This window comes from Pieris brassicae, chromosome 10 (genome assembly GCF_905147105.1).
Source record: "Pieris brassicae chromosome 10, ilPieBrab1.1, whole genome shotgun sequence".
Taxonomy (NCBI): Eukaryota; Metazoa; Arthropoda; class Insecta; order Lepidoptera; family Pieridae; genus Pieris; species Pieris brassicae.
The window spans coordinates 4,502,329-4,524,079 of NC_059674.1; the positions used below are offsets into that span (position 1 = coordinate 4,502,329).

At 34.0% G+C, this 21,751-nt stretch overlaps 1 protein-coding gene across 3 annotated transcripts in view; it reads left to right on the top strand.

The window, feature by feature from the left end:
- Positions 1 to 20,565, top strand: part of LOC123715778 — a 44,421-nt gene extending 23,856 nt beyond the window's left edge. For 2 of the 3 annotated variants that reach the window (XM_045671070.1, XM_045671069.1), the window contains exons 27-48: positions 762 to 848; positions 2,647 to 2,871; positions 3,133 to 3,422; positions 4,124 to 4,271; positions 4,810 to 4,969; positions 5,395 to 5,492; positions 6,166 to 6,273; positions 6,617 to 6,695; positions 7,568 to 7,681; positions 7,940 to 8,043; positions 8,705 to 8,839; positions 9,194 to 9,404; positions 9,594 to 9,733; positions 10,096 to 10,167; positions 11,791 to 11,877; positions 12,809 to 12,917; positions 13,240 to 13,654; positions 14,851 to 15,009; positions 15,938 to 16,145; positions 17,328 to 17,415; positions 17,700 to 17,798; positions 18,877 to 20,565. In XM_045671070.1, the coding sequence (XP_045527026.1) occupies positions 762 to 848; positions 2,647 to 2,871; positions 3,133 to 3,422; positions 4,124 to 4,271; positions 4,810 to 4,969; positions 5,395 to 5,492; positions 6,166 to 6,273; positions 6,617 to 6,695; positions 7,568 to 7,681; positions 7,940 to 8,043; positions 8,705 to 8,839; positions 9,194 to 9,404; positions 9,594 to 9,733; positions 10,096 to 10,167; positions 11,791 to 11,877; positions 12,809 to 12,917; positions 13,240 to 13,654; positions 14,851 to 15,009; positions 15,938 to 16,145; positions 17,328 to 17,415; positions 17,700 to 17,798; positions 18,877 to 19,049 (3,309 nt within the window). In that variant the 3' untranslated portion in view covers positions 19,050 to 20,565. Of the gene's footprint in view, positions 1 to 761; positions 849 to 2,646; positions 2,872 to 3,132; positions 3,423 to 4,123; positions 4,272 to 4,809; positions 4,970 to 5,394; positions 5,493 to 6,165; positions 6,274 to 6,616; positions 6,696 to 7,567; positions 7,682 to 7,939; positions 8,044 to 8,704; positions 8,840 to 9,193; positions 9,405 to 9,593; positions 9,734 to 10,095; positions 10,168 to 11,790; positions 11,878 to 12,808; positions 12,918 to 13,239; positions 13,655 to 14,850; positions 15,010 to 15,937; positions 16,146 to 17,327; positions 17,416 to 17,699; positions 17,799 to 18,249; positions 18,313 to 18,876 lie in introns of all 3 variants that reach the window. The other variant, XM_045671071.1, reaches the window with a different exon arrangement.
- Positions 20,566 to 21,751: the final 1,186 nt, after the last annotated feature.

Below are 21,751 nucleotides of genomic sequence, written 5' to 3' on the forward strand. Positions count from 1 at the left end.
TCGCTTCGGCGTTACTCTCGTGTTATCGCATTCAAAACTAAAGGCCTAGTCGCGTTTCGGCTCGCTTATATATCCCTGGGAATAATTCTAAACAATATTCGAGAACTTTCTAGGCGGGCTTGCTACTGAGTAGCGATTGCGCAATTCTAGAACGTCCGCACTCTTTGTCTCTTTCGCACGTTGCTCTGTCCTTGTCGTACGGCGTTCTAGAGTGCTCAGTCTAGTTTCGAGAAAGTTCTGATCTTCTCTCTCTCTCTCTCTCGTATCATTTCGTCCTTGTCTCACACCTAGAAAGTTTGGTCTAGAATATTCCTTCATCAAAGGGTTATACCTAGGCCTGAAAACGCCTGAAAACGGGTTCCCTGAAAACTGCACCACTCTACTACACATGTTAACCTAACTAACCGACTGAAAAAAGGTTTCAGCTTCCTGAAAACTAGGGTAACATTATGGAAATTACAATTTTCTAATATGTGATTGACCCTCTCCTGAAACGGTCAGAAATCATATTACAGCCTGCTGAAAAGTTCTCTAACTAGTGGAAAAATATAGAAACATTGCAGTCGACCCGTCTTCGTAACAATATACATAGTGTTTGCTATAATTTTTTTCTAAATATTCATCTACTATACCATCATAAAACACTGTATACTATATATGATTAACATTTTTATCTTGTCGGTAGTTAATATCTTTTTAAATGATATTAGCTTAAAAAACTGTTTAGTAAAATTATTGACAGGATAATTTCTATATTTCAGCCAGTACAAAATTCAGCACCACCCACTCCACCAATAAACACGGATTGTAAGGTCAATCCAAATGCAATGGAACAGATAAAATGGCAGGTGAGTTCTGCTGTAAATGCAGCTTTTTAAATGTTAAGAGTAACTGCTTCTAAGATATAATTGTTTCGGATTAGTATTGAAGGCTGAAGATAGCAGAGATAGCCTTTTTGCTTATAAGGAATAGTTGCTAATCTAAATATTACTTTATAATATGTTACATTGGAAAACCGCTGTGGTTTGTATAAATGTAACCATAGCAGTCTTAAGGACGCGATAATCTATAATATGAAAATGTGTTGGTAAGCGCATAACTCTACAACGCCTGGACCAATTCGAATAAAAATTCGAATAATTTCCTGGAAAACCCTAAAACAGCCCTTTTCTTTTTCTTTTTCAATAAAGTTCATATTAAATTACAAGCACTCACTGTTGTCTAAGCAATGTAGGTGTGTTCCTGATGTCAAAGAGTCTATATTATCGCTGCACAAAGTTCAAATTCAATCATATCTATCAAAACAGTGATCGTGTTCGCGTAGGAGGATTTTGTCGCGTTCCGAAACTCAACAAAAGTGACAATATCGCGAACCCGACCTAATTGAATAGTCAAAAATTTTAAGAGCTATAGATCATTAGTACTGATTTTTATTTTGGTTGGCTTCGTGATATTATTTATTTTCTTTTAGTTTCGGCATGCGACGTATTCACGTCATTACATCTGTCAAACAAATCGCGTTAAAAAAGGGTTTAATTTTTTGATTATTAATTTAATATCCCTATCTGTGCAAAATTATTTAAATACATACCTACTAATAGGAAAATATCCCAGTCGGGATTATTTAGTGGGTCACAGAAGAGTGGCCAAAGTTCGTGGAAGCGAAGATACTTTGGTCACCCGAGCTGAACCTCACACATCACCTTATCATCAGGTTCTGTTCAGGAGAAATTTTTGCGTCAGCTATAAAATTGGGAGGAACAAAAAACTGCCACATTTTAAATCTTTTTGACAGAATGAAGTCTGTCGGGTCCGCTAGTTGCATATAAGAAGTAATAATAAAGAGTAAGTTTCATCTTACTCTTTAAGTTGGTTAACGTTCTCTCGTCATATACGTTGTTTGCTCTCGATGTGCAGAGCCGAAGTCGCGTTACGTCTGTACATCATGCTCCACTCGTTCTTTTATGTCGTCTCAAAAAAAAGTGCTTGACTAGAAGACATTAACTCTTTCTGTTATGGGCAGTATTTTGCAGTGTTTTATACCTCTTTCTTCATTTTTATATGAGTCGAGCACATTTCTCGAGACAACGTCTTTGAGGATTCGCATTTGGAGGTTTTATTTAGTTAGGTTAGGTTGAGATATGTTGGATAAGTTCTACCATAGCTAGTTAGACCGTGATTAATGAATGATTCGCAAAGCGCATTTAAAGTGAAAGTTTTTTTTTTTAATGGGATACACTTTTTGAGTATTGCTATTGGTGCCAGAAACTGTCGTGGCTCATCGCAGACGTATCGAAGATCGAGCCTTGGGTGGCTTAATAGTCTTTTATAATAATTTTAGTATTAATTGTTATTGAAACTGCATAAATGTTGCCTGACACTTTCCCTATTAGAACCTTAGTCTAATCCAGATCTTATATTTTATATAGAGATGTGTAGCGTCACCTATAGTTAAGAATCGCTACAATGACGTCATACGTTGACACGCGCTAACAATGCTATTGCGATCGCTAAGGATATATAAAATCTTGACCTGGGGCCTTGGAGCCAGTCACTGGTTAGACTGGTCGAGGGTCTTCCCTTTTTGTCGGGGGAAGAGCAGCACCTTCCTCCCTCCACAGATGAAGGAAAGTGAATTTTTTGCAGGAACAACGCACTCCCCTACACCAGAGACAAGCAATTCTTCAACAACAGGAACAAATACACCAACGACAGCTACAACAGTTTCAACAGTTGGAGAAACAGATACAGTTACGCATGCAACAGCAACCGCAAAAGAAACCTGAACCGATATACGACTTGCCCATACACAACAAACCAACACTGACGCCACAACAACAACAACAAATTCGACAACAACAATTACACCAGGTTTGAGAGCTGTTAATACTTAATCAAGAGTTTTTAGCTACTGTCTGTGTTATATTATATTAGATGAAATGGTAGGATAGAATATTGAAAATACTTAGGTCATTATTTATACCTATTGAGTAATTTTTCAGTTGCATTTATGAAATTCAGTATATAGTAACAAAAAACATTTAACTATTTTAATTACATATATATATATAAAATTTAAAAAATCTACAAAATTAAAGCAAGACCTTACGTTCCTCTACGTTTAACTTACAGCAACAACAGCAAATGCTCCGCCAACAGCAAGCACAACAAAGTCAACAGACCCAACAACAGCAAGCACAACAAACTCAACAAACCCAGCAACAGCAAGCACAACTGCAAGCTCAGCAACAACAGATCCAACAGCAACAGTTACAGCAGCAACAGCAAATGCAACAAGCACATCTGTTGCAGCAACAACATTTGCAGCAGATGCAACAGAGACAGAGCAGGCCGCAACAACAAGGGATGTCTATCTACAGTAGGGAAACAAGTGTATATTCATCGACATCGCGATGCTCTAGGTGAGTGGTTTTGGTAAAGAAACGGCCGGCCATACTTGTGGTTTCACTCGCATTAGTTTTTTCGTGCGTAATCTTTTATAGGCTATAATTTTCTAAAGCTGGACTATACACTATTTTGACCTCTCTCTCACATCGTCATCTTCTGTAACATTCACTCGCTTATCATATTATGTGATTTAAAAATCTCATTTCTCGATGTTAAAAAATAAATCAATCGCGCTACAACCTTTTTAGGTCTGCGCTTCAGATTTTTGTATCTGTTTCATGATCATTTATTAATCTAATTGATAAGTAGATGGTCAGCCTTCTGTGCCTGACGCACGCCGTCGAATTTTTGGGTCTAAGACAAGCCGGTTTTCTCACGATGTTTTCGAATCAACAGGAAAACAGCGAATGTTAATTGTGCACATAGATGAAAGTCCATTGGAGAAGAGAGTCGCACGCTGAAAACAACACTGCATTAACTCTCGTCGTCTCGACAATAACTAACACAAATTGAGTTGTTTGCTATTCAGATATACAAAGTGACGTAATATCCAACAAAATAGAAATCGAAAAAGCCATTCTAAAGTTATATATGATTCAAATATGCCATTTTGTTTTATGAACATAGATTGCGAGACAATACATTTGGAGTGCTTTTAGTTGTTAGGCAATAGTTGTTAAAAAAAAGATTTCTCTAAATAGACAATATTTTTTAGTGGATCGTGCTGGCGCGGGCGTGGCTGTTCAAATAGAGTTGAGGATCCGCGGGATTTAGACGCATTGCTCCAGTATATTGAAGGACCGGCGAGACACGTTGACAGAGGCAAGAAAAAGGCTAAGAAACAACGACAGAAAGCTAAAAAGGTATTTTTAACTTCTTTAACCGTTTGCTCATTTAACTGCTGTTTAAATTATGAACTAGTCGTTGGATTAGTTTTTTACTTACATTTACTTTAACTAATAATTTTTGCCATCACACTATCTATATCTAGTCTAGTATCTATCTATACAGTATAAAAAGTTTTGCTTTAGTTGTTAAATCTGAATATTTGTCAAAATACGGAGTATCCCGTTAATTTATATACACAAAACAACTTGAAGTATAGACTTTCTCTACAGCTGTGATAGTTTTTGACATTCAACCATTTTTGTATTCAGTCACCGTGATCACGCGAAACATCGGAAAAATTAAAAAAATATGTAAAATAAGTTTATATAATACATAGCTTCAATCGGGTAAAAAAGTGTATTCTTTAAACTTAAGTATTTTTTAAAAAATATTATGCAAATTCTCTATAAATGGAAAATGGATGGATTTCCGGATTTAATTAAGTATTTATTTAGTTATTTATTAAAAAGCAATTTTAGGGGTTATATTAAGTGTAAACTATTTCTGTTTTAGACGGAAAGCCGAGTATCGCACGAAGTGTTAAGTTTACGTGAAGAAGTACGTCGCGCGCAAGAAGCCTGTTGGGAAGCGCAAGGCGCGCACGCGATGAACGCCGTGTTCGTACGGAACGCACGGGATAGGTTGTATCAGTTGCAGCGGGCGAAAAATAAATGTGAGTAATATTAAGAAATATATGAACCTTTACCTCGTTAACCCCGTTTTAGAAAACTAAGTTTAATCCGATGCATATTCGAAACTGGTCCCCGTAATAAAAGTTATGGAATAAAATAATCTGTAATTAATTTATCAAATATCACAGATTAATTGGATTGACGTTGACGAAGCAAGCTTTTAAATAATGACTTCTGATATTAATACTATCTTGTAATTTAAGAAGGTACTTAACCCGTAAAAATCTTGAAGCTTGAAATCATTAAGATTTTTATGTTGCATTTAGAGATAAGAGTTTTAGTTAAAACATTAAATAAGAACTCTAAGAACAGTTTATTCCCGAATCTTTCACATTATTCCTAATTTCCATTCAATCAATACATTTGCCTAAGTGTAAATCTTATGAAAATTGAATACATTTTTTAGGTAAAAAAGTGAAAATGAACGTCGCACAACAGGCTAAGCTAAAGGTTGCCAATGAAGACTTGATGACTATGACAGGTCTCTTCCATAACAGTGCTAAGGTAACGTAGAACGGAGAACATATTAGAGATAAATAAATATATAACTAGAGCAGTTTGGCACACATTTAGTATTGAGCGATATCGTGTACATCCGTAGAATCGATCGATCATTTTTTTTTATAAAACAGGGGGCAAACGGTCAGGAGGCTCACCTGATGTTAAGTGATACCGCCGCCCATGGACACTCTCAATGCCAGAGGGCTCGCGAGTGCGTCGCCGGCCTTTTAAGAATTTGTACGCTATTTTCTTGAAGGACCTAAGTAGAATTGGTTCGGAAATACTTAAGTGGGCAGCTGGTTCCACATAGAGGTTGTGCGCGGCAAAAATTGCCTTGAAAAGCGCTCAGTCGTGGAACGTCGGACGTCGAGGTGATACGGATGGTATTTTGTATTCTGCCTCGACGTCCGATGATGAAACTCAGCTGCAGGTATTAACTGACTGACATTGGTATGGCGTGCTAATTCACCATAATAACTATATTGATATCACAGACAAGATAAGGGATATATCAGCTCTTCTAGTAAGGGTACAGATTCAAAGCAAGCATTCAATAATTACTGTTATATATATATATATATAATACATTATAAAAATTGTAATTCTTCGAAGAATGTATTAAATAATTGTTAACACTAAAACGATTGACGGTTTCATAATAGTTTTATAATTTCAGGAGTTGGAAACAGTAATGAATCACTACTTTGATCTCGGCTCGAGTCTGGAGCAAGCGGAGAGACAACTCTCGGATGCGAGGGCCCTGCAGGGATTCAAAGATGTCGAGGTTATTATTATTATTATTTTTTCAATAACATTTACTCCCCTGCCATTGTGTCCAGGGTCTTTTTCTATGTCTCAAATTTTTACTTAAAAATATACAATATATTAATTACAATAAACTAGTTCACGAATGGTTTGTTATGGGTCGAGGTTTTATTATTTACAATCGCTCGGTGACCCATAAATTTTGTAAAAATCTATTAAAATCGAAGCATCATCGAATGAAATATCTTTAACCGTCTTGTCGGTCACTTGAGCGTTAAAAGGCAAATCAAGCTCAGACAAAACGCTGAGAAATACACAGAAACCCAATTGCTTCCATATTAATCCAAATATATTGTTTTCAGCAAAACCATTTGATAGTGAAAATGAAGATGGAGGAAGTTCGGAAGTTTCTTAAGGAATTTATGGATAAGCAACTTATAAGTGAGTGGAATTTTTGCTGTATTATACATAAATAAAAGAGCAGTGTCGGTTAAGCGACTTAGGCGCGCGATTCTCATCCCTGAGGTCGTAGAATCAATCTCCGGCTGTGAACCAATGGAGTTTTCTTTCTTTGTGCATTTAACACTCGTTCGTACGGTGAAGAAAAACAGTGAGAAAACTATTTTTGATCGCGTTCCAGAGCCCGAACAATCACTTAATACATTATGAAATATACAGAAATGTGAGATCATTAAAGCGCCACTGGCTTCTATTTAATTATTAAATGTTAAAAATATCTACGCTTTGTAATCGTCATAATATAAATAATTATTTATTTATTTAACTAGAGAAGCTCCATTTTCTTAGTTACAATGTTTTCCTAAATACTTAATTTTTTTTAAAGTTTGAGTTGTGAAATACATTTCCATTCTCTGGAGCTTTTATTTTCTAAATTCGAAATTTTTTTTTTTGCAACCAGTTTATAGTTAGTTTGTAGAATGCTAAATGTCGTAGCATTCTGCTCCATGTCTTCCGCAGACCTGCCCACCTTTTCACTTGATGTCCCCTCTTAATTCAAACTTCTATTAGACGGTATTCTAATGCATCTTTTGTCAATTTCTCATTTTTGCTTTTTATATGTTTTCAGTTCCATTTTATTTTTTTGATTTGCTTTAGAATGTCATTTACTTTTGTCTTTTTCCGTATTTTTGTAGTCGTCCTACCTGTCCAGATATTTTTATGTTTAGGATACTTCTTTCCATGTTTAGTTGGCAAATATATTAGTTAAAGGTAAAAAAACTTTATTAGTAAGATACACAACCGTACCGGTTGCGTCGCGGGAAATGTTATTTTAGCAAGTTATTTGTTTCCAGGTATAGGTCTTGTCCCAAAATCACAGGAACCAACACAGAATATGGCGCAAGTCATAAGAGTAGAGAATGGGGCGAACATACAACAAGACATCATGGATGATCACCAGGCTAAAGGTACTCCTTTATTACCATACAGTAATTTTTATTCCTCCTAATCGAGGAGAGGTTTAATCATATTTCGAATACTTATTTCCAGAAAGTTGTACAATGAGTATATGTTTCGAAAAACATATTTAGTAAACATCTGCATAACTTAGCATCATGAAATATACTTCGTTTTAACTGTTATATAAGTTTTGGAACGTTTTTAAAAGTAAAAAAAAAAACGTCAATTTGTATAAATGTAATTAATAATTGCATTTGATGTTTCAGTCATGGAATTACTAGAAGAAGCGCAGCAAGCAAAGAAACAAGCGGATAAGAAGCAAAGTTGGGAGCAAGCTATTGCGCATATCAATCAATTAGCTAAGGGAAAGGTAATGGATCTTCTACATGCGGAAAAAAAAATTTCTCTATATATATAAAATTCTCGTGTCACAATAGTTCGTTCCGATACTCCTCTTAAAAGGCTCCCCCTTTGCAGCTGCTTATGAATTTTTAATGCATATTCAGTAAGTCTGAGAATAGGCTACTATCTTTCAAACCCCTAAGTGATAAGGGGTGTCCACTCCAAAAAAATTTTGTTTTTTATGATACAGCATACAAAAATACTTACAACGATCAACCCCTATTTCTATTATAGAAGATAGGTTATTTTTATTGAATTAAAAAAATGTTTCCTGGAAATAATATACACGGCAAAATGACGTTTGCCGGGTCAGCTAATATATATATATAATATAACATTATCAATGATAACCCATGGCGTTGTTTTGTCATGAGAAATTCGGGGATTTTACTGCACTTTATACGACTTAAAAGCTTTACCCATTGTGTTTCACTGAGACATAGCTTTGATTATTATTGTTAATGGCCAGTCAACATTTTAAAGAATAATTGCATAGTAGATTGAGCTACTTGGCTATATACAGAAAAAAAATAGCGAAATGAATGCATAAATGAGACTTCTATGTGGACACAAACAAAAGATCGTAATTTTTTTATTTTTTTCAAATAACTTTATGTAATTTGTCACAGAAAAAACAGAAAGAAGCTCAGGCTCAGGCAAAGAAAGCCGAGGAAAAAAAACAAAAAAAGCAACAAAAGGAAGAGATCAGAGAAGAAACTCCACCCCTATCCAAAAAGCAGCGGAAAGTGTTAGCAAAACAACAAGTTCGTATTTTTTCTTTATTATTTGTATTATTTGACATTTACTTGTTTGGTCGGACACATTCATGGATTCTTTGGGATGACTCCGAATAAACTAAATTTAGTACTTTGCATTTTAACTTCAAAATGTCAATATATTTCAGCTGTTTACAAACTTTTGCCTCCTTAAGTATGTGAGATCTTTAACTGACAACTTGTTATTATTTATTAAAAAAAATGTACAAAATATTTTACTTTAAATACTAGAAATAAATAGTTAATACTTTTTTATATTTCCCTTATGAGTATGTAACAGGATTAATATCAGAATGTTGCTTTAATGATTTTTTACTAATTCAGTGTATTAATTCATAACAGGCAGAAGAAGAAGAAAGAAAGAGACAGCAGGAACTTCTTCAACAGCAGGAGGCAAAGAAGAAGGCAGAGAAAAAGGAGCAGCAGAAACAAGAAACGAAAGACAAAAAGGATAAGAAAACCGAGAAGAAAGAAGAGAAAAAGAAAAAGGAAGAGAAGAAGGAAGTAAAGAAATTGGAAAAGGAGAAAAAGGAAACTAAACAGGAAAAAATAGGTTGGGATGTTTTTTTAAGTATAGCTTTTTAAAGTTTTTGTAACGTGTACGAGCTTGTAACATATACCGTAGATATAGTATTATTTGGTAAATTTGATTGACGTAATAAAATAAATGGTTCAAATTTAAAGTTAGTAATTATTAATTTATTTAATGTTTAATATTCTTAATAGTAATCATGGTTTTCAGCACCAACAATAAAGACAAAGCCCCAACAACAGCAACAACAAACACCCCAGAACACTAAGAAAGAGAAGAAGAAGGAACAGATCCAGAAAGTCATCAACATAACTCCTGATACTACTATAGAAGTCGTTAATAATAAAAAGGTTGGCACTTTGTATATATAAGTATTATATCCTCAACCTTATCAAAGGAGATTTGATTTAAGTCAACATATCCAGACTAAAGATTTTGACGGAGAAAAAAATCTGTTTTATAATATATAAAATGCTTCGAAATTGCTGTTTAAAAAGTAATTAGCATTACATAAATACTTAAAAGCCAGAATACGAGAGTATTGTTATTTATAAAAAAGGATTATATATATATTTAGTACTTAGAAGTTTTAGAGATAATATTTCACAAGTAAAACAAACAATATACAAAAATTTAGATATATAAACATAGAATATATATTTGGTTTAATTTCAATAATTCCAGTGTATAATCTATAATTGTTTATTTTCAGCCTGCAAGTACAAATGAAAGTGAAAAGCCATCGTCTTGTAGCATCATGGAGCAGCTCAGCAGCGGTGTACAGGTTCGTATTCAGCAATCAGAAACATACAATACGCGAATTACGTTCAGTGGCGGTTTTATATGGAGATGTTAGAATAAAACTCTTTGAAGCGGTAACAGCTGACTTTATGGGTTAAAATATGAGATAATAACTAACACAAAATTAGAGGTTGAGTGATTGGGACGCTAACAAAAACATGATCTTATCTAATATAAATCTAAATGACACTTAAGTTATTAAGTTATTTTTTATTATGTATTTGCGTGTTGTTCCCACTAGAATGTAAGTGCGTGCTCTTATTTCACCATCTCCTGCTGATGTCATGTGGAACATGGTGTGATGGTTGCAGCTCCTTACAAACGTATTATACAAAAAAACTTGGGGATTAAAAAGAGTGGCGGAGTGTTCATTGCCAGTCCTTCTCTTTCGTTCTACGCTCTTGATTTGAGAACTGGCAGTAAATGTAAAAACAGATGCATTTCTGTTTTTGACGTTCATAAGTGTAGTGTACATTGTGTTACCTATATAAATAAATGATTTTTGACTTTGACTTTAGACATTATGGGACACAAGAATGTAGTACGATTTATAAGTGTGGCAAAAATTAACGGGCTTTATTAATTAACTAATTGAGGTTTGTACACTGGCTGACTTCACAAGAGTTGCTTGCTATATTGTTAGTTATAAGATTTAGGCATATAAATATATTTTCTGAATGTTTTTTTTTTATGTAGGACAATAAAAGAATTAAAAATTATTAAGATAGAATAATTATGTCATGTGATGTGGAATAACTTAACTAAAATTAGGTTATATAACTCGCGTTAATCCAAATATCCTGTGTTTCACATTTAAACTTAGAATCCTATATTTAAAAAAAACGTTTCCTTAAGTTTTAGTTAAAGCACTCTTTTTATCTCCTTCCCTCAAATTATCGACACCATTATTATGTGACATTTAGACGTTAAAATGGTGTAATTCAACTGGTTTTATGGTTAAATGGTACTTGATCTTAAGAGATACAACAAACTCGCAAATCACATTATGTTAGCCAAATTGGATTTCGAGTCTACAGAGGTCTTACTACGTAACTTGGCATGACTTTGAAGTTACAAAAACTAATAAAGACACAGCACACGTTCATAACAACTCTCAGCTACACTCTCAAATACATGCGCATACACACCTATTCACACACTCCAACTCAAACTAACTTTATTCATATAGGTAAACAAGTACACCTATGAACGTCAGAACGTCGCAAGTCAAGGGCGTAGAGCGGGCAAGAAGAACTGGCAAGAAAATTTCCGCCACTCTTTTTAATTACTAAGTCATAAGGAGTCGAGGATTTTGTAATAATATAAAATTCATTATTTTTCATAAAAGTAAAGAGAATTTGATTGTTTTGACTAAAGTACTGTTTTGTCTCTTTCTGATAAATTGTATAGACGCAATGATGAAAAGAGACAGATGAATAATTTAGTTACCTCGGTGTAAATAATAATAACATACTAACAGTTACATTAAATACATATTGTTTTATTAATAATAATAAATTTTACACACTTACACATAATTTAAAACATAAATCACAAACTAGTAAAGAAAAAGGCAGGCAAACCGTTAAATTTTTTTTGATTACAGGTAGCCGATCTACGTCTCCCTCCCGGAATAACCTTGACTAGAGTACACCCAAATGAGAAGAGAGAAACTCCCCCTATTAAGTCTGTCGTAAGTATATTATAAACACATCTGTTGTATCCTATTAAAGAGATGTTTGGAAACTTTTGTACACTTTGCCTTTTTTCTATATGTTATTCAGAGGCAAGCTTGGAGTTTATAAATGTTTAACATATATACTTTGAAGTGATTGTTTGACCAATTTATTACAAAATATAAAGATATATATGTCGCAGAATCGAAGAGATTGTTGAAGTGAAACTTCTTTTGGCGCAAGAGGGTAAAATTTTGTCGGACGCAATAATAATAATATTAGCGTCAAGAAGATGTGCAGCGTTATTATCGAAGAAAAGGGAGAGAGCGATTGAGACTGATTGAGAGATTGAGAAAGAGTACACGCTATTGGTTGATATATTCGTTTAGTAGTTACATATTAGAACTATAAATGGCAATTCTGTCGCATAACGTCTTGTGCAGTAAAGGCAGATTTTATATTTATTTACATTATCATTAGCACGTATACAGTGTGAATATAGATATACAAATACATGGAGTGGTCATATACCAGTACATTTTCATCTATTGGGTCTTTTACCTTAGTAATAAATAATTTACAAAAAGTTTCACTTCTCACGTGCACTTTGTACGCGCGCACTTTTTTATTAATCATGTTGTTATCACTCTGCATCACGTTGATTTTAAAGCACGTTAGTGCACGGCGCAGGCTCCTATCAGACAACAATTGAAACTCAACAAATGCAACCGACAGTTTGATAATTTAAAACGTGTGAGATGTCTATGATATAGATTGGTGTTACCATTCTAAAAAATAGAAGACATTTTGTTCCCTTATTACATTATCTCGGACGGTTAAAATTCTCCCCTTTCATTTATCTGACGGTGAATTTTGTCTACGTGGTCTGCAGTTTTACCAGATAATAAACGTTTATTAATTACGTTAATTATTATATATATTCTTCAGCCTCTATGGAAATGTAACCAGCTACCGGCCACACCCACCCCTGTCGCGCGACCACCGCCTGTTATTAATGCCGAACCATCTTTAATGATGTTCTCTACAGCACAGCCAGGTAGGAATTGTGTATAACTTGAATAATTGGTACATTGTTTTTCTGCAGTGCTTGTTTATGGATTTAAAGGCCGGCAACGCAATTGCGAGCTTTCTGGCAATGTGAGTGTCCATGGGCGGCGCCATCACTTAACATCCGCCTCCTGCCCGTTTGCCTCCTATTACATAAAAAAGCACATTTTACATCTAATTAATTTTTAACTTTTTTAAGAAATACACTATATAAATAGTTTATAGGCCTTTACAACAATTGTTATTGTTGTAATCAATTAAAATATAGTAACATTTTATGCATTTTATTTCACGATTACATTTAATTCCAGAACCGCCAAAAACAATTATAATACCAGAGCAGCCGAAATCCAAAAAGGCAAAGAAAAAAGCTAAGAAAGCCGCAGAGGAGACCAAAGAGCCCAAAATGGTTACGCTCCGCAACCCAATGTTCCATCCGAACCTGCCCCCTGTCCAAATAACTGCCCCACCAAAGAATGACATTCGCATTCCGGACCCCATCCCGATGCCCCCCACTCCGTGCCAAGCGACAATCACCCCAACGTCTAACGGAATGTATACCATTCGGAACCCGTTAATGTCCATGATGCACCAGCAGAGCCTGATGACGCCACCCGCCAACCAAAATTATACGCCGTACCCGACGTACGTGGTGGACAATCAGAAAGAGGAATTCCCCAACCGGCTGATCAATTTGGCCTCTTTCACGCAGAAGAATGATGACGGGTATGTGTTTGACTGGGTTTGCCCATTGCTATTTGTTTGCGGCGTCTAAGGTCGAAAGAATACAATTTTTTAACTGGATTAAAGCTATTTGTATTATTATAAACTTATAATTATTTACATAATTTTAAATTAAAAATTTCCGACGTTTCGCGTGCCTTACAGCGTGCTCACGGTGACTGAATCGAAAAGGTGTTGAATGTCAAAAGTATCACAGCTGTAGAGAGAGTTGTATTAACTGTATTTATTTCCCCAAAGTTGGTATCGACTAAAAGATCACAAATCAATGTGTAAAAGCTATGTAAACCAAAGACAATCCTAAGCCTAAGGTCAACAAGCTCCCATTTCTCGGTTCCTCTCGCTGCTTAATAGTTTTCTCGACTTGACACCAGCTACGTATTTGTGAAGCGTAATATACTGTGATTTAAAAATATACTTGGAAAATTACTGTCAATTTTGTTAATGTCTTAATTGTGCTTTATTTTAGTTTTATGTTATTTTTAGTTAGATTTGGCCATGCATGTAAATAAATAAATAAAGGTTTTGGATAAAACCGCTTTGGTGGGCTTCGCCTTCAAAATTATCAATTGTGATAAATGTTCTGACTCACCTGCAATGTGTAATTTATTTAACTTTTATTGTTGATTCGGAAACATCTAAGCTTCAACGAAGATGTACACGATAACCGCTCACAATTTTTTAAAGAAAGATTTTTTTATAATAAATTAACTAGAACATTCTCAGATTGAAATAAATTTTTAATATTATTCCCTATACAAAAGTACAGTTTCATTTATTACGACATTGGTTGTAGCGACCAGTAATACCGACGTGAAATCGAAATCCCTTGAATTTAAACCATACTTCAGTACAATATTCAAGTAGCTGTGGCTATTTTGGATATAACGCCGCATTCGAATCATTTGTAACAAATTTCTAGAAACCCCAAGCAGACATTGCAGTGTATCTTTTGTATCCAATCACACAGTCAGCAAATGTCTGGTCCTGTACCTTTTATTTACAGACATTGGCTAAGTAGGTAGGCTAGGTACAACGTGTAAGCGTTGTACGTTTCGAAGTTGTCTCTGTATTTGTTCACTCTTTGCCTGAAACGATGAAATTAGAGTGGTCCCTACATTATACCCTAAATACACTATACATACAAATCTTATATTTAAATAAAAATATTGTTATTTCAGATATTCCCTGTTTCAAACGAACGACGATACGCAACAGAAAAGTTTTTTAGCTCCCGATTTTTATGAGCCGAAAGTATCTCCGAATCCGATTGGTACCAGACCTAACGACTCGTTATTTGCTAATCCGATACCGGAACCCATTGGGACGCCTTTGAAGCGGTAAGTTAAATAAACGGAATACATATTTCTATAGAACTTCCGTTAAAATATTTGAAGTTATACTTCTTTTGGCGCTTTAGGGAAAAATTAAAAATGAGACTTAATTTTTACGATGCACGCGCACGCCGTCACAAATACCGACACCCTAAAAATAGCTACAGTCAACATTTTAGTTTTTTAGAAGTTATATTTTCTCTTCTCTTCTCTTCTCTTATTCTTTTGGAGCTTTAGGAAAAATCATGAGAGTAAATTTTTACGATGCGAGCGCACACCGTCACAAAAAACCAACACCCTGAATTTAGCTAAAGTCAATATTTTGCTCTGTCGTCTTTATTAAATTAACTTTATTTACTACTTAAGACTACTTACTAGATAATGCGTTATAATAAAACTTTCAATATATTAATTAGCTTTTTTCTATTGTAAGTGTGATTTTTTCTATAAACGTAGAATAAAAATATTTTTATCTTGTTACGCCAACGAAGTATAACTTCTAACGCGTGGACATAAGTACACACGTTTTTTCTTGAAATTTTTGAAGCCTCTGTAATAATGGATATAAAACTAACTAAACTAACATTGGATATATTGAATATTATTGACTGTTTACCTTTACGTTGTCTGTACTTGTTACTTCTTTGGTTTCTATTTCTAAAATATTTTTAATGGTTTGTTGGGTTTACAAGTTTGCCTATCGTAGTACACTTTCACCTTATTTGTGATATATATCTGTCTGTGATGTATTCTTATTATTACATAGTAATTCAAATCCTTAACATCATACTCCTGATTTATTAAGTGATATATATCTGTCTTTACGTTAAATATTCAATTTTCAAACAAATTTTTAACTTTTGGAATGATTGAATAAATTTAATTAATGCTATACTGTGTTTTGTAATTTACATAATTTCAAATACGTTTTCAGAGAAGAGGAAAAGCAAGAATACAGTATTTACACTCCATTCGGCCAAGAAGATAGAAATGTGTTCAGAAACGCTTTGTTCAGTGATAAAAAAGAGGAGTTGTCTAACGGCGATCAATTGCCATATTTCCAAAGGCTAAGAGCTGGATCGCAGCTGAACAATGAAGTTAGCATACATTACGTATCGGATTCCAAGTTTTACAAGGGGCAGGTAGGTTGTTCAAACTATTACGTTTTGGTTGCTATTTAATGCAAATTTCTATTGCAATTAAATTTTCAATCTATAGGTTCTGAGATAGTCAAACTATCCAAGATACAAACTCGCAAATCACATAGAAATTATGTTAGCCAAATTGGATTTCGTGTCTACAGAGGACGTATCTTGGCATGACTTTGTAATTCCAAAAACTAATACAGGCAGCACATGATCATAACAACTCTTAGCTACACTCTCAAATACATGCGCATACACACCTATTCACACACTCCAAACTCAAACTAACTTTATTCATATAGGTAAACAAGTACACTTGTGAATGTCAGAAAAGAAGCTAAATTAATTGAAAATTTACATTTACTACCAGTTCTCAAGTCAAGGGCGTAGAGCGGGTAAGAAGAACTGGCAAGAAACTTTCCGCCACTCTTTAATCGCCAAGTATTGAATCATACAAATTATTTGAACTGGAGCAAATCAATTCCAAAGATTAGGATTTAAATATTTGTTAAATTTATAAAAAAAGTTTATTGATTAATTTACGTTTAACGAGAGTTTTGAGTGATAATTTTCGATCGGAAGTTTGTTGTAAAAACAGTTTCCATATAAGGAGTGGTTTGTCTTTGAAGCCTAGTTGGTCGTACGTTTAAAATAGTTCTGTTTCTAGTAATATACTGCTGAAAGTACATACACACCAAGGCATCAATAATATATTTACCAGACTCACACGTTCACTCATACTTAATGTAGATATAGTTATAAACCTAAAATTACTTTTTTTTAAACATGTCCCACGTACTACGGAATAATTGTTATCTAGTTACCCACAAACTGGGACTCCCTAGTGTTATATTATATTAGACTAGCAATAGTTTGTCACAACCCTTGAGCCATAAATAAAGTTATTTATTATTATTATTATTAATTGAATAAATTTTAAGTATGGGTAATCTATAAATGAAGAGTCATAACTATGACCTGTCAAAATAATTTAACTTCGAAATTATCTCGATTCGTGTAAATTTGTACCAGCTTTCATTGAATTACTTTAATACTATTATTTATTTAATATACATTTGTGTATTGTTTACACAGTAATCGCACTTCCTTATATACTATTTTTTTCCTTTATTAACTATTTGGATTGCACATATATTAATAGAACCGTGTTAATTCCAGGAGCGCTACCCTGAAATGCCCTGTCAACAAGACGGGCGTCAGTCAGTCTTCTCCCATGGGTGGCCGGATCCGCAACAATACCACACAAGTAAGATTTAATTTCGTATTGGTATTGTTGTTTGAACGCCTAGTTTTAGTATAATATACTGTGAAATGTGATTAAAATAGTTTATAACTAATATTCAAGAATATACACTATTATAAGGTATATTGTAACGTTCTAATGACTTTGAGTTTATTCATTACAAACTTATAAATTTATTGATATGTCTATTGCTTAATTATATCCCATAATAATATATAACATAAAGTATATGCTCACTTGGGTGGTAAATATTATCTAATGTATATATAATAACAATAATATTTCAGGCATGCAATCTTCAACGAGTTCTATGACGTGTGAATCTGCCTGTGAGTCGGGTGGGGCGTCGCCGCCTGACCAGCATGTGCCCATCACACATCCGCCCGGTAACTTTGATTTTTGCTTTGTAGCTCAGGATGGAATATAGTTTTGATGGTATTTTGGTATCGACATGTAACTCGGCAAGATTTTTTATGTTAAAGGCAATTTTCGTTAGCAAACACAACAATCAAATAATTCAGCGACCTATTAAAATTAAATAAAAAATAACTACTTCTAAAATTACATTTAAAACCACTGCATATACACTGCACATTCATTAGTTAATAATAATAAAAATAAAGTAACTCTGTTGAATGTTTTCTAATTAAGTGGCTATTAGCTGTCAGGATAGTTGTATAGTTGTTAATAAATAAAAAATGTTTAGCCTCCAAAAGCAGTGCAGTCTATGCTTAAGACTTGCCAACTTACGTGCCGAGAACTTAATAAAGTCAGACACATTTTTGAATGGTGCAATAGCGGAATCGACAAATAGATAATAGAAATATTTTTTTCTAGTACCGTTAGGGAACGTCAAACACAATCTACGTTAAAGCACTTTCAAAAATGGATCATAAAAAGGTTTGGAATATATTGAAACTAGTTGATCCACAGAGTAGGTAAATATGGAAGGGCGAATGTATTAAAGTCAAGTTCGATTAAAAATAAAGTTAATAGAACAACACAGAAAGTTAAGTTTGACATTTGTGTATGAAGAACGTCAACCTTATTTATTGTTGCCTTTTTTACCCTCAAATCTCAATATAAGACCCGAAAATTGCCGGGGTAAAAAAGTTATTTTTAGGTAAAAAATTTAACGAAATTGTACCTATTCCTGTTTATTAATAAAAAATATTTTCATGAACTAAGTTTTCAGAAAATACTTAGCTAAAAAGCGACTGGAACGTTGAATAAATGTTATAAATTTGCGTTGATAACAGTTACAGAAAATTAATCATTGCCGTGTGTTTACTAAAAATTATCCTTTTACAAAATCCTGTTCTTTGTTTTCCGAAGTTTTGTAATTTTTGAAGTATATTAAATACTTCCATAATGCATTATCACACTTCCATCCATATTTATCTATTTCTCAGTTTTATCCACGCTTTAAAAGTCGCCAAATACTCATTAGTTATTCTTTTCTAGAAACGAGTGTATTCCTGCCGTCGAATACGAATTTATCGTCGCTCGAAGTCACAGATCGAGAGATCGAGTCGTTCAAACGATTCGATTATTTTTTCGAGCCGCCGCAACACAAGCCGAAAGTGCAATTGGATGTTAGGGATATCGCGGCTGCGTTGCGACAGAATCATAAATAATTGGAGTAAACATATCTATGTGCTGAGAACGTTTATGTACTTATATTAAGCATTGTTATCTAAGGTATAATTCAAACTCGAGACTTAGCGCGGGACTCCCGCATGTCAAACACAAAATATGTTTAACATACGGGAGTACTTATTCACACTCAGTTTCGCTGAATTGTACCCTAGGTGCTGTGGTAAAAATTATATTTACCGGAATAATACTCCAGGCATCATGTGCACTAATCTGTAAATTTCACGTTTTTGTCTACAAGTGTGAAATTTACCGATTTACTGAAGTCATAGACAAACAAGAACTGGGATAGATATATAAAAATAGGTGCATATTCTAAAACGTATCAAGTCACAATGTCGACTTGAGCGCTGTCAAATATGTCAGACTTCATAAAAACATTGTGGTTTGACAGCTCTTAACTAGATTTAAGTTTGATTGACGTTAAAGAATATGGGCCTAAGTGCTCGATCATTGAGTGGCATTATTTGTTTTTGTCGATACATTATATTTTAACTACATCAGTCATTAAATACAGATGTTTTTGTTTACGTCGTCGCCTCAAGGAGGTATAAAATGTATCGCCGTGAATAGAGTTGAGAAATTGGTATAAATACCAGATTTTAAAACACAAATAAGACATCTTTGTTGTATATAAAAGGCTTTATATCATAACTATGACGATATAAATATATAGATAATGGTTCTCTAGGAAAATAGAGATAACATCTTACAAAGAGACAATCTGCTTGTGCAGTCTTTTGCCATGAACAAAGGAAGATGCATTACTTTGATTTTTTTTTATTTAAGTAGTTTACAAGAAATTAAAGTAATTATCTTTTTAGTGTTCATGGGTAATTAGTGACGTTATAATATGGTTTCGTATAGAAACTTTAACGGTTTTGACAAGTAAAATATGACATTCAAAGATATGACAGTGACGTTTTAAATTGGAGCAAAGATGAAACTATTAAATATGCATCTGTTTCATTCTCTAGAGGCATGTTAGGATTTAAATGCTCAAACTATTTCGTCGCTATATTTTACTTTCTACACTTGCTATAAGTCTGCTAGAGACAGTCTGATCTTTGCTCCGTTTAAACTGTCTAATATAGACAAATACATATATTTAAAAAGGATATTTCAAAGATTTTTGCTTGACTCTTTATTTGGCGATTATTTGAAAACACGGCCCTCTTGGGCTATGAATGTTCTTTAGAGCAGGGAATTGTCAACAAAAAATGCAATTCTTGGCAAACACAGTCCTCGATTAGTGAACTAATTAATATATAATTAAATCATTTAGTATCTCTGTGTATCACGATACGGGCGGGACACGTCACGAGTGTACGTGCGAATGACAGCTGTCATAATGACATTTTCGTGAGCATACTCGTGGCGCGGAACTGCCCAAGGTCACGCTGATGGTTGTAAGGTATTTTAAGTGAAATGTATATTATTAGAATCGTTTGTAGTGTTTATTTTAATCTTGAAATAAATACACGTTTATAAGCTGTGCATTTTTTGTTTATTTTGATATAATAAATACCTATCATTTTACTAATATTGGCATCATTCGAAAAGACGTATACAAAGTTTTTTATGTAAGATAGTTTACTGTAACTGATACTAAAAGTTTTAAGAGAGTGAAAACTTTGAAATTTAAATTACTATTCAACAATCTATAAAAGGATCAAGGTCTCGGAAAATTGGGATTTGTATACCATCAACTAAAGAAAGACTTAACTTTAAAAACATTAAATTACGAAGAACAGGATATTCGCACGTAATAACTTTTTTTAAAGTAAATAAGAAAAATGTATTCTTCGACATAAAGCACAACGAAGTACATTGAACCTGAATATAAACATTGTTGGTATTATGACAAACGCCTTCTTCATTTACCATAGAAAAATAATTTAAGATTAAACCATTAAGTAAACTAAAAGAAAAATGTTTTATGTCGTGGGGGGAAAAACATGCAGTTAATAAATAAATAATAGCATTGTTCAGCACATTCTAAAATACACGAACTATTTCAAAATGTTTTCATTTTGGATTTTATTTGAATGTTACTATTTTTAAGATGCTTTCAACACTAACGAACGTCAGTAAAAATTTTTTTCATAATAACGAATAAGAGACAGCGACATGAAGACGGTTGAATACGCGAAACCAACACAACAGACGGGTCTACGGTCATCGAAAACAAAGTGAAGATTTCATCAAAGGCCACAACCTGCTTCCGCAACGCACCGCAACGCGCGTCTACGAGACGCTGCAGCTGTACCTGCCTTAACAGGCTTTGTGAGGCGCCAGTACGTTCAGATTTTATTTGAACATTGACCAACTGTTCACACGACTCACGTGTGTTCCAAAATGTTAATAGCTGAAGGTGCGCAATACACCAACAGCTCACTTAAATAATATTATGTATGTGTGAATAGGTGTAAGTAGTATTTAAGATATTGTCTTTGAACAATAAATCAGATTTGAATATTGCTTCATATTCGTATTCATTTCTCGCTTCCTCTCAAAGTGGCGAAGACTACTTCAAGCCCTTAATTAACGTGGTGAGCCTGCCCGATAAATTTGATCCTACCCGTAGGGCTCCGTCTGTTACCTTAGGTCTCTTGATGCAGACATCCCGTACTTATTTATGTGTTAGGGTATATCTGTAGGGCTTAGGGATCCGTAGGGTTGT